Source organism: Ahaetulla prasina, chromosome 2, assembly GCF_028640845.1.
Source record: "Ahaetulla prasina isolate Xishuangbanna chromosome 2, ASM2864084v1, whole genome shotgun sequence".
NCBI lineage: Eukaryota > Metazoa > Chordata > Lepidosauria > Squamata > Colubridae > Ahaetulla > Ahaetulla prasina.
In genome coordinates this window covers 74,341,900-74,354,987 of record NC_080540.1, presented here as the reverse complement: position 1 = coordinate 74,354,987, position 13,088 = coordinate 74,341,900, and the positions used below count along the sequence as shown (strand labels likewise).

The following is a 13,088-nucleotide window of genomic DNA, read 5'->3' as shown; positions in this document are numbered from 1 at the left end:
ACTTCGTTAGTGATCTCTTGAATGGAGATATCTCAACCTTGCCTGTTTTTGATGGCCCCTCCATTCTCCATGTAATTTCTAATGAGCCCACAAAGACAATGGAAGAGGTTTAAATTCAAATGAAGGCAATGTATGTAGTATTTTTGTAACATTCAGCATCATTACCTTTAAATTATCAGGTAATTCAGTGCGTCCAGCATAGCCAGGGTTCATTGTGATGAAGACTGCACAAGATGGAACTAGTGGGATCTCAGCTCCTTCAAATATGAAGCGATCCACCTGTAGGTAATAAAAATAGTGAACAATTAGATATTCAAAAATGTATCTTTAAATTCCATTATAAACAGACTGTTTTCTGGTTATAATATCTTCCTCACCATTTTACAGATTTCACATACTAGTGTCTGAACAATTATGTGATAAGTCAAGATCAAAAAGTTGTCCAGTTTAGAATTTTAAATTTAAAAAATCATTGTAATTCTAAACAGCAGTTAAGAATCTCAGTTGTGATAAATATCTGAGAATAAACAATATAGGACTTAACCAAAGAGTATTATATCAGTATATAAAGTGGGCAACACTAGGTAATTTGTTTATGACTTTGCCAGATGTTAACAGATGTTTCACTCAGTCACTAGAGTACTCTTTGGGATGGATGGATGGATATACAGACAGATATTTGTAATTGCTGTAGCAATGTGCTGGGTATACATTGAGATGAATGCCTAGGTAGCATTTTTTTTGCATTCAGACAGCTAAATTGTTACTCCTAAAAAGTCCCCAAATACATTAGCATGCATTCATGTTGACTCAAGATGAAATCCAGTTGAAAATAATTTTTAAAAAAGATATTAAAAAAGATATTATGAAGACCTCCTGACTTACTCGCTGTTGCTGGGCTTTTTGAATAGTTGTAATCTGCTGGGCAACTACAGACAATACTTCAATGTCAATGCGATTGAATTCATCAAAGCAAGCCCAGGCTCCAGAGCTAAGTGTATAAATAGAAGAGAATACTAGATATCCATAGCAATTATTACTAATGCAATCAGTCTTAAAAATCAAAAGATATCAGCAGAGAAAAATGGCTAAACCAATGTTCGTATATGAAATCGGCACTAAGCACAGTACTCATAGATTCCTTTTATTTTGTGTCAGTGCTCTACTCATAGATAAAACTGAGAAGTAACTCCTAAAATCTGATGTTGCAGTGCTGGGACACTGTTTTAATATTGAATTGCAACAAATACAAAAGAGTTTAATGAAACTTCTGGGATGTAGGATTTTGTTTCAGGTTTGTTCAAAGCAAAATAAAATTTCTGTTTCATGAACACCCTACTTTATTGTAGTTCAAAAGATAATATACAGTTTCACCTGAGATTTATATCACCCTCAGCCTTAAAACATGGCTCTATCTCAATGAATAATACACCTTTTGTGGGAAGTTTGATTATCTGATTGTGGGGTTTCTCTGATTTTTCTTTTGGATTATACTGGGTTTCCATTTTTTATGGGTTTATGGTCATAACTACTCAGAACTGTACATATTGGAGCAGCTTATACATTTAATAAATAAGTAAATTAATCTTGCACACTGAAATTTAGCCAATTCTCAATACTTTAGGCCAACTATGTTAATACTTCTCCTTGGCAGATAAACTGTCATTTATTCTGAACATGTGCATACTCTCTTTAGTACCTGGCTAGTCCTTTCAGGAATTTTCCCATTGCCATAAAGTCAAGCTGATCGGAGCAATTAAAGACAACCGTCTGTATAGCTAAAGCTTTTCCCAGATCCTTAGTTGTCTCTGTTTTGCCTGTTCCAGCTGGTCCTGCAGGAGCACCTCCAAATTTCAAATGCAAGGCTCCAGTCAGGGTCAGGTAGCATCTATAATAGGAGTTAAACAATTTTCAGAATTCTGAAAGTATCCTTTTAAATTTTCTAGATTGAAGCATGTATTATTCATAAACCAGCATTCTGAAGAACCACCTTATGTTTATATTGTACAACTGCTATTTGAAATCGTTCATATGTAAATAGCAACGTAGTCTAAGAGGATACATATAGAAGAGTTCTCGTTTATTTTACTAAAATGAATACAATTATTTCATGAAAGAAAAAATACTAAAAGGGCTGAAAAGCTTCTCTGATTCTTTCTGACTCTTAATTTGATGATCAGTTAGAGCTGAATGAGGTTAGACATGATTCAACTGATCCCTTGAGAACAATTAGCATTTCAGAAATCCATTTGACCCTCGTCCCAAGTACTAATAATCAATGCTGATGCCAATCTTCAAGCGTAAGACTGTTGAAACAATATCCACAGTCTATGCTATCCCCCCCACAAAAAGTGTTTTAACCATTCTGAATTAATTAGGCATTTCCATCATTCCATATTATCCACAATAGACCACTTGCTTAAATTGCCTCTACTACCATTACTGACAACTCAATGACCATATCCTGTTCAACTTACAAAAGATACAAGGTCCTTTTTTGCACAAATATGGATGCTACATTATCATAATTAAAGAAATATATCTTAGCACTGGTTTGGATTTGTGTAATAGCTTTTAGCAGGAAAGGCTAATTTCCTTTTTATGTACTTGTATAAATCTTAATTGTACACAACTTTTAACTATAACAGGCATGTTGAGATGTTCTAGATTCCATACGACTGTGGGATGAACTGATTAAACCCAAGTGATTCTTGCGTCACAAACTTTTTCCTAGATTGTCAGGAAAAAAAGAAAAAAAAGCAGGCACCAATATTCTATTGCTGTGGGATTATTGAAGCAAAGAGAAAGAGCACTCTGGCCCTGTCCATTGAGGAAAGAAACAAGTGTAATCAATTCTGGCTGGATGTGTGCAAGAATACCATCAAGAAAAGATTGGTCTGATCAAAATTGGATAGAAATGCCAGTTTATAGCATATTTTATTGTTTTGGCCTTAAACTCCCTAACTCCCAATATTCTTCTTCCCTTAAGTGTCTTTTTTTTTTAGTTTGAAAATCTGATAGTGGAGCCTGTCTCTCTTTTATTAATTGATGTGAGGTGCTTTGAGAGACAGAATTGTCTGAAGCATGAGATTAAAATACTGTAAATAATTAACTTTATTTCCAGCATTATATTGACATATCTAATTCATAGAAAGGTTGAAGGCTTTCACACCTTAACTAAGGATTAATAAACCTGGGCTGCAAAATCCAGATGAGTACTGCAGAACACAAAAGAAGTTGGAATTTTCATTTTTATTTTATTTTATTTTATTTATAAAATGTATTGCCACCCATCTTACTATAGGGTAACTCTGGACAGCTTATAGCTACATATACAGTTGAAAATAAAACAAGTTAAAATTGGAAATTAAAACCAAGGACACATGGGGAGGGCGGGATCTGTTATTACTCAACCAACCACCTCCATTGCGCTGTTCCCCCACTGGGGCCCCAAGCCAACTGGCATAGCCATGTCTTTACGCCCTTACAAAAAGAAAGGAGAGTTGGGGCCAACCTCACATTTTGGGGCAAGATGTTACAAAGGATAGGAGAAACAGCAGAGAAGGCCCTCTTCCTGGGCTACATCAGCCAGAATAATTGAGCTGATGGGATCCGTAGGATGCCTCCTCTGCTGGCACAAGTGGTACGGGCCAATCCCATTGGGATGAGATGGTCTCTCAACTAACCTGGACCCATGTCATGAAGGGCTTTGTGCCCATTTCATAATTGCCTTGATTTTTACCCCCCCAAATATTGCTGATTTATTTGTTGGTCTTTTCCTGGATTTCTTTTTTTAATGCTGTTTCTAAACATCCTGAACCCTATTAATTGTTCTCTGTGCTGAACTTATATCTTCCTCAGTTGCATATTCACATTAGCCTCACTTGCTTTTTCAGGCTTCCTACTTCTTTGAAATTCTGAACACATCCTGCTATCATCTTCCACAGCACATTTGACTGCAATCAATTTTTATTACTTTTTAAACAGCATGCCGTTAAGCTTCATATCTAGGCTCATCAGTAAATCACCAGTTTCTGGACACATAATCCTTAGTTCAACTTTTCAGTTTGATTTGGCAGACAACTCATAAGAGACAGCTCATCTAGATTAGGATATTGCAGACAAAACACAGCTTGGCAGTGAGATCTGTTCTTCGCTGTTGATGCTACCGAAACTGCCCTCCCACAAGGGTGGTGCTGAGCTGAACATGGATAAACTGATGTCAGGTTTGGGCAACAAGCCAGTTGGTACATTTTTGCTACAATTAATGTATCAACAGCCACATATGATGTTGAACAATGCTAGGATGTCTCCCCGGAGGTGATGTGTTGGTGTTGCCTGACTGCCCTGACAAAAGGGCAAAGCAGTGGTGGGTTTCAGAAATTTTTACTACTGATTCTGTGGATGTGGCTTGGGTGGGCGTGGCTTGGCTTGGTGGGTGTGGCTTGGTGGGCGTGACAAGGGAAGGGTACTGTAAAATCTCCATTCCCACACCACTCCAGGGGAAGGTTACTGCAAAATCCCCATTTCCTCCCAATCAGCTGGGACTTGGGAGGCAGAAAATAGGTGGGGGTGGGGCCAGTCAGAATTTTTACTATAGGTTCTCTGAACTACTCAAAATTTCTGCTACCAGTTCTCCAGAACTGGTCAAAACCTGCTGAAACCCACCTCTGGGGCAAAGATTACTGGTTCAAGGGCAGAACTGGCTAAAGAAGCCAGCTCAAACATCATGATTAAACACTGCTCCAGTCAAGATCAGCATCTTGACGCAGCGATGAACAGTAGACATGCTAATGTGATGTAAGGTGGATATTATGTGCATACAAGAGACACACTAGAAAGGTCAAAAGTGTAGTGACATTGGTGAAGCATTGACAATCTACCACCTCACATTAACTGTCATCGTACTGCTGCCACATATTTTCTTGGTTATGTCCCACGAGCTGGATGTGATGGAGAGGAGAAGTAACAGTTTTAGATGAAAACTGTTCAAGATTGTGTATCTACCTGCCTATAAGAAAACCTGCTGCTTCTCTGCACCTAAACTGACATGTCACACTTGTCATGGTGGCAATCACACTTGTCATGATGGCAATCAATATGGTGTGGAAAATGAGTATGGACAATGAATATTGAATTTCTCCAAAGCAAATGACTCATCAATACCAGCACATTTTTCAAAAAGTATGCCAACCACTTGAGCAACTATGCCAACAGCAACCACTACAGCTAGATTTTACCCGTATGCAATGGTTCGACTTCCCCACTATCATGGGGAAGTCATTCCATCCAAATGCCTCAACCTGCATAAGAAACTTTTGTTGATATGAAGATCAGGAAGCATGAAAAGAATGACAGCAGCATGGCAAATCCAGAGAAAATCAAATGGTGGAATCTACAAGGCTGCGATTGTTGACTTCATCACATTTTCTCCAATCACTTCAGGCTTGATTGACACAAGTCCATGACTGCTGCTGCAAGAATAACCCTAGGCATTGCAATATTTATTGATGTACAGTATTCCAAAATTCTGTTCTGTAGAGGGCTCCTCCTTATAGCCAGCTCCTGACAAATTATCTTGTGGGTCAATTGATGACAGACTTCATAAACAAGACCCTTGATTCAGATTTATTCATTCAGAACTATGAAGATATTTAATTGTTTGACACCAAAGGAGTTACTATACCTGTCAGTAAGAGGAGTGATCACAAGGCGTCCACTATTGCCCAAGTATTCATAACCGTAAATAAATTCCGCATTCACTGCCCGAATGTATAAATCATCTCTTGTCCAGTAGTACCTAATAATGCATTAAAAGTTAAATTGAAATAAATGGATGGTACATTTCTGTTTACCTGGATAGATTTCATTTATACTAAACGATCTTCACAGAAATAAGGATGATGCTGATGATGAGATAATTAGGGGATGCTTGTTGTACTAGAATAATGAGCTGAATAAAAGCATAAAAATTGAAGGAATATTTTCAGGCCATTAAAATTATGCCCGACCTCTCTCTTTCTCTCTTGTTCAGTGTACTTCCTACTTAAAAAGAACAATCCTTCCATACTACTAGCAATTTCTAATAACATCACAGGTAGGAGGAAATCGCTCACCTGAGCTGGGAAATCCATTCAAAATCATTTTCACTCATGACGTTCTCCTCAATAAGTTTAGCTGCCACATCCTTGGCATGAACTTCAATCACAATGAGAGCTGATAACACTCCCCGCTGCATCCGAGTCAGTTTACCTCGCACAAGTGCTACTAGGTCACGCAGCTGCTCAAATAAAGCAAAACAAATCAGGCAATGCCTTACCCACTATATCGCAAATCTACTTGATATGCTCTGGCCCCCTCTATATTGACTTCATAAGAAAACTGTTGTTACTTAGGAAACAGGGGGGGAAAAGATCTCCTCAACTCACTGCTCGTGTTTCAAGATAAAAAAAGGGCCTGGATTTTCCTATTCTATGTATGCTAATGGATGCAGAATTGAATGTTTGTGGGAATGGAGATCAGATATCATCATGCTATTCCTTTATCCCGCTCTTTTTCAACCATCAATTTCTGGATTATTTTGACAGTAGTTTTCCAGAGGAAATGAGAATAGACACAATTTGATTCTGGACATGTATGCCGATACCAAACCCTGTCTGAATTTTATACACAGGACAAAAGCAAGGAAATAAGCTGAATACTAACAGTTCTAGTAGCTTTATTGGTCCCAGCAGTCCAAACTATTCAGATTTTTAAGCTAAAACCAGCACTTTAAATTTGATCCCAGAAACCAATGAATAATAACTATTTGAAACAAAAATATCTGAATAGGGCTAGGAGAAGACTACTCTAGCATATAACATGGGAAACAACTTTTCATTGCAGAAATAATTTAAATTGAAATATACAATTAACTGACATTTTTACCTGAGCACTTAGTTGTGGAAAAAGCCTGCTAGACAAATCTCCAGCTTCTAAAGCTTCTGATACTTCTTTTGTCCAGTATGTTTGACATCCAGCTATGGTCACCTGGCCTGGCCAATCTAAGACCCATGTGGTCCGTGGTGTCTTTCATTAAAAATAGATCACTTTATTGGTAAAAAATGGGTAATTTTCTTTCATCTTCATTACTATCCCATAACCATGATATAAACAATTGTAATTTACTGTAAAACATGCATAACAGTACTTGATAATGTATACAGGGTTCTTTTTGGAGAGAGACAAGTACATTTTTTTTAACATTTAGAGTATATAAATAAATATGAAATCTTTTTTTAAAAATTAAGATCAGTTCAGTGATATCACAAGGACAGAGATTTAAATCTTTTTCACACCAATTTCTTGTAGATGCTAGTCAACTGATGAGACTAAAATCAAATCTACACAACATTACAAATGTAGCTAGCCGATTTTGAGATGATAAGAGTGATAAGGAAGCCTCACCTTCAGTAGGTCTCAGCCTAGTATGTTCAAAAAGACATGCAGCTTTAATGTACTCCTTGGATCAATAGTGCTTTTAGAAACTTAGCCTACATCTTTGTCCTGGAGAGCCATTTATCAGCTCCATACAATCAAGAATCCTTCAGCCCATGAAATTCAGCTGGCAATCTCATTCCTAAATTTGTAACTTCAATCAGTATATCCAATCAAATTGTACTTGATTATAACTTCAGAAGATTCAATGGTTGAGAACATAGGAACAGTTAAGATTAAGAGCCGCTCTTGGAGGGAGATGAGCGTTTAAGAAATATGAAATATAAATAAATAAATAAGGTTACAGCGCAGCATTTTGCATTGTCTCTCTGTTATCTTAAAGATATTGATTATGACTAATAAGTTTCAGACCAATACCTCTCATTTCTTTCCTCCTTTATTTTGTCACACTGTCAAATTCATTCCTTTGGTTTTACTCCTGATAAGCTAAGACAAGACTTATATAGAGGGTTTTTTCTGAAAATTGCTTTCAGTTCTCTTTGACTTACTTTGCAAAACTTGAAAATATATTTTAGAAGCTATGCAAGCCCTTTTTTCTTTTTTTTTACATTTTCTACTATAAACAGGGATTGATATTTGTGGAGTTTGATGTATTTCAACATTTTTAACATCCAGTAACAAGACTAAAAAACTAAAAATCTAATACCTGGCCTGCCAATCTAAACCCACTTAGTCCAAGGTATTTTATACCATCTATTCTGACAATCATTTGGCTTACTTCTGCAATCCCCATACAACCTATTTAAATAATGGACAAAAAAGAGGAAAGAGGCTTTTCTCAAAGAGGAAATATGTTTTTTGAAACATAAATAGAAGGCAGACACCAAGATACATTTATGGGCATATTAAGAACCAAGAATAAGATGAGAAAACCAGGAGGTTATTAAAATTCACACTGGGAGTTTATCAGCAGAGATGGGAGCCTTACGATAGCACAAATAGCATTCATTTTTACATGAATTCTATACAATTATAAACAAGACACCTACTTTCGGGTAAACTTTAATTGCTCTTTCAATATTGTCCCGCACACTAGCCTTCATAATTTTCTCAACTTGCAGCAGCCAGTCTTCCACATTGCCCGTGGGATAAATAGGAGAGAAAAGCCCCACTTCTTCATCTTCTGGACACGTTCAATTGTATTGATGTCAGAGATGTGGTGAGGGTTCCAAACAGGTGAGCTGTATTCTAGAATTGGTCTAGCAAATGTTTTATATGCTCTGGTTAGTAGTGTGGTGTTTTGGAAAAGAAGCTACGCAAAATTAGGTTTACAACTCTTAGAGCTTTTTTGCTATGTAGTTGCAGTGGGCTTTGGCACTTAGATCATTTGACATGAAAACTCCAAGGTCTTTAACGGGATGGGGTCGTCTGTAAGGTAATGTCCATCTAGTATGTACTTAGTTTTAGAGTTCTTTTTTCCTATATGTAAGACTGAGCATTTGCTGGTTGAAATTTGGAGCTGCCAATTTTTAGACCAAGCGGTTAGATGGTCAAGGTCGTTTTGAATGATAGAAGTGTTGTCTGTGGTGTTAAATAGTTTGACATCGTCAGCAAAGAGAACACAATTACTTGAGATATGGTCACAAAGATCATTAATGTATAGAATAAAGAGTGTTGGTCCAAGGACGCTGCCTTGAGGAACGCCACTCTTGACAGGAACAGGATTTGATAAAGCATTGCCAATTTTGACCACTTGTTGTCTGTTAGACAGAAAAGCAGATATCCATTTGTGGAGGGGTCCTGAGATGCCATAGGATGTTAGTTTAAGGAGAAGTTTATCGTGTACTACTGAGTCAAAAGCTTTGCAGAAGTCTATGTAGATTGCATCTATTGATTTGCCTTGATCTAGATTTGAAGTCCATATGTTTTTGCAGTGGAGAAGTTGTAAGTTACATGATAACTTTTCCTGAAACCAAATTGTTTGTTGGAGAGTAGGTTGTTAGTTTCTAAGTGTGAGGTAATGGATTGATTGATGATAGATTCCATGACTTTGCAGGTGACGCAGCAAAGGGAGATCGGTCTGTAGTTTTCGACTAAGCTGGGGTCTCCTTTTTTGAAGATGGGGATGACTGTGGCTAGTGACCAAAGTTTGGGAAGAGAACTGGTAGTGAAAGCTTTATCAAAGATAATACTTAGGGGTTCAGCTATATTAATGGAAAGTTTTTTTAAGAAATATGCACATAGACCATCAGGTCCAATAGAAAGCGATGGTTTTAAGTTGTGAAGAGCTTTACCAACGTTGTCTTCTGTGAAATCTATATGAGTTAAATCATCATAGTCATTGCTGGTTCGTTTGTGGAATGTTGGATATGTGTTATCGGAGTTAACAAAAACTGAGCCAAAGAAAATGTTGAAGAGGTTTGCTTTGACTGTTTCGTCATTGCATTCTTTGTTGTTAGAATCTTTTAGTGGTGGGATGGATCTTGAATCTTTAAGTTTACTGTTGACAAAATTATAAAAGGCACGATTGGAATTTGTGCGTAGAAGGTTTTCTTCTTGCTTGGTGTGGTAATTTGTGCATTCAGTTTTATTTGGTTGCATATGTTTCTGTAACGGTTTCTGAAGTTTGTAACATAGCCTTTTTGTTTCTTTTCCAGAGGATTTTTTTGATTGAAGCTTTTTATTGATATGGGTAGTTTGTTTTCTTGGACATGGTAGTCATTCGTGGTACATATAATTTAATGACTCTATTGATTTCAAGTAGGAAGATTCTATAGAGGTCATCAGCGGTTATGCAGGTTGCAAACAGATTTTGCCAGTTCAGAAGTGAAAGATCGTTGTTTATAAGGTCGTAATTGGCTTTCTTGAAGTTGTAGTTGGGAGTTCTGGTGTTATGACGATTAAGTATGGACGATATTGAGACGAAAATCAATCATGCAGTGGTCACTGTTTGAAAAAGGTTCTTTAATTTGTATACCGTAAATTGAGTTTGGATTGTTGCAGAAGATGAGGTCAAGGCAGTTGTTGAGTCTTGTATTGTTAGTTACAAGTTGTTCAAGACCTAGGTTTGTAACAGTGTTGTATAGTGTAGTATGGATTGGGTCAGTTGAACATTCATTGGTTGTCCAGTTAATGAGAGGTAGATTTAAGTCACCAAGGAAGATAAGAGGGTATGGGCAAGAGGTAGTCCATGTTAGCATTGAGGTTAGCATATTTGCGTGGGTAATGTCATAGTCGGGGGCTCTGTAGCATAGTAAGAATCGAAGAGTAGTGTCAAGGGATAGGTCGCATACTATGGTTTCAGGAAGAGAGAGTTTATGTGCTACTTGGATATTTTTTAGATTCAGTGTCTTTTTGTAAAATACCATCTTATACCATCTTATACCATCTTATACCATCTATTCTGACAATCATTTGGCTTACTTCTGCAATCCCCATACAACCTATTTAAATAATGGACAAAAAAGAGGAAAGAGGCTTTTCTCAAAGAGGAAATATGTTTTTTGAAACATAAATAGAAGGCAGACACCAAGATACATTTATGGGCATATTAAGAACCAAGAATAAGATGAGAAAACCAGGAGGTTATTAAAATTCACACTGGGAGTTTATCAGCAGAGATGGGAGCCTTACGATAGCACAAATAGCATTCATTTTTACATGAATTCTATACAATTATAAACAAGACACCTACTTTCGGGTAAACTTTAATTGCTCTTTCAATATTGTCCCGCACACTAGCCTTCATAATTTTCTCAACTTGCAGCAGCCAGTCTTCCACATTGCCCGTGGGATAAATAGGAGAGAAAAGCTCCACTTCTTCATCTTCTGCAGAATACATGTGTGTAATCTGCAGATCTTCCTGAAAGAGAAGCTAACGAGAAAAAACACAGCATGAGACTGACAACCATTCTTCCATTCTTGCCTTATACAAAGAATAGATAAATATCTTGTTAACAGGTATATATTTTTTTCATTTAATTTTACTTTCTAAATGTAGAGAAATATCTTCTGATATCACAAGCATGCTCACATAGCAGTACCTATATGAGTCACCTCTCTAATATGTAGGATTTCTCTATTTGTTTACTTATTTATTTACAGTTTAAATATCTATGTAACTATCACTGGTTTGTGGTAGTGTAGAAACTTTAAAAAAATACAACAATGTATTAAAAAAGGAAAGATGGTTCCAACAGGGGAAGGCATTGAAGACCTGACTGTTTTCCCAGGCATTTGGATCAAGCGGGCAGATGAGGTTTGTTATTACTGAAGGGTAATTTAGACTATTGTTTATCCTTGGGTACTAATGAATTATGTCTAATTATGTCTTATGTGATTTAAGCCTGTGAATTGCCAGCAGTCACATGTGTGACATGGACAGCTATATAAATCATATAAGTAAATCTCTCTCTCTCTCTCTCTCTCTCTCTCTCTCCTACCCTATAAATACATAAAACTTATCTCATAGTGGATACACATTTCATTCTAGCTCAAAATCAGGGGGAAAAGATAGGCCTTCTAAACTCACTTGAAGCAAAAGAGAACTGAGGACTGTTTGAACCACCAGGGTCATAGTGTTCCAAAGGATAGATATTATGTTAGGAAAGGCATAACTCCTGGATCTCGTAGAATAGCATAGTTTGATAGATGGGACCCAGGCCATACCAAAATTATCAAATCTTATCGGATTGGTAGAAACGAGAAAAGAAAGACAAATAACTAAACCCTATGTCTTATAAGGATTTGTAATATAAACCATCACCTTGAAGTTGTACTCAGAAACCTACTGGTAACAAAAGCAACTTGTGCAGGAGGAACATTACATGGAAATCGTGAAGTAAGCCTATAGCTACTCATGCCACTGCATTCTGGACTAGTGGTAGCTTTTGAGTGGTCTTCAAAGGTGAATGCATTGCAGTAATATACATATGAGGTGAGTAGGGCATGAGTAACCATAAAAAGGACTCCCAATTTAGGAAAATGTGCAATCAGTGCCCAGGATAAATCTCCACAAAGGCCATAGCTGCTCTTTCAGACCCCCAAATTGCAAACCAGTTGTGGCATTCAGAAATAAGAATGGAAAATCCCCAGAACTAGATGGTTTTTGAATGCAAAGCCATTTGATCCTGCAAGAGTTGATCTTAAGCCAGTTCCTCCTCATCAGACCGCTACAGATTCCAAGGCCTGGGAATCTATCTCTTGAGAGCATTATTTTCCCATGCAATGTTTACCCGTGAAATATTCTCAAAACACTTGCGGAGGTGAGGCTGCACAGCTGTAGGATCTTTGGTTTGAGACAGTATTTCTAAAAGTTCATCATCAGAAAGGAAGTAAAATCTGGAAAGGAAAAAGATTCTTGTTTGTCCCTGGATTCTAGAACACAATATGATATAGTACATTAGAATGTAATTTTAAAGTCTTGGATCTAATTCCAGAATCGCTTTCTTTCTAATACAATCCTTCTACTGGGATTCTGAAAGAATAAAATTTTACTAAGAAGTAAAAGTTTCTTTTCTAAAAGGAAAACACTGAAAATGTAGGAATACCAAAGAGATTAATCCAGGATATTAAGGGAAGATTAGATCCCATTATTCTTTTATGAATTCCCAGTGAACATTTTTTTTAAAGAAAGGATTATTGCCTGATGC

At 36.9% G+C, this 13,088-nt stretch overlaps 1 protein-coding gene across 1 annotated transcript in view; it reads right to left on the bottom strand.

The window, feature by feature from the left end:
* The window catches only part of DNAH1 (dynein axonemal heavy chain 1), a 215,173-nt gene that overhangs the window by 111,611 nt on the left and 90,474 nt on the right, over positions 1–13,088 (bottom strand). The window contains exons 24-31 of the mRNA XM_058167174.1: positions 12,672–12,777; positions 11,132–11,311; positions 6,928–7,068; positions 6,117–6,280; positions 5,687–5,800; positions 1,700–1,888; positions 886–991; positions 166–279 (exon numbers count right to left, since the gene is read on the bottom strand). Coding sequence (XP_058023157.1) covers positions 166–279; positions 886–991; positions 1,700–1,888; positions 5,687–5,800; positions 6,117–6,280; positions 6,928–7,068; positions 11,132–11,311; positions 12,672–12,777 — 1,114 coding nt within the window. The remainder of the gene's footprint in view (positions 1–165; positions 280–885; positions 992–1,699; positions 1,889–5,686; positions 5,801–6,116; positions 6,281–6,927; positions 7,069–11,131; positions 11,312–12,671; positions 12,778–13,088) is intronic.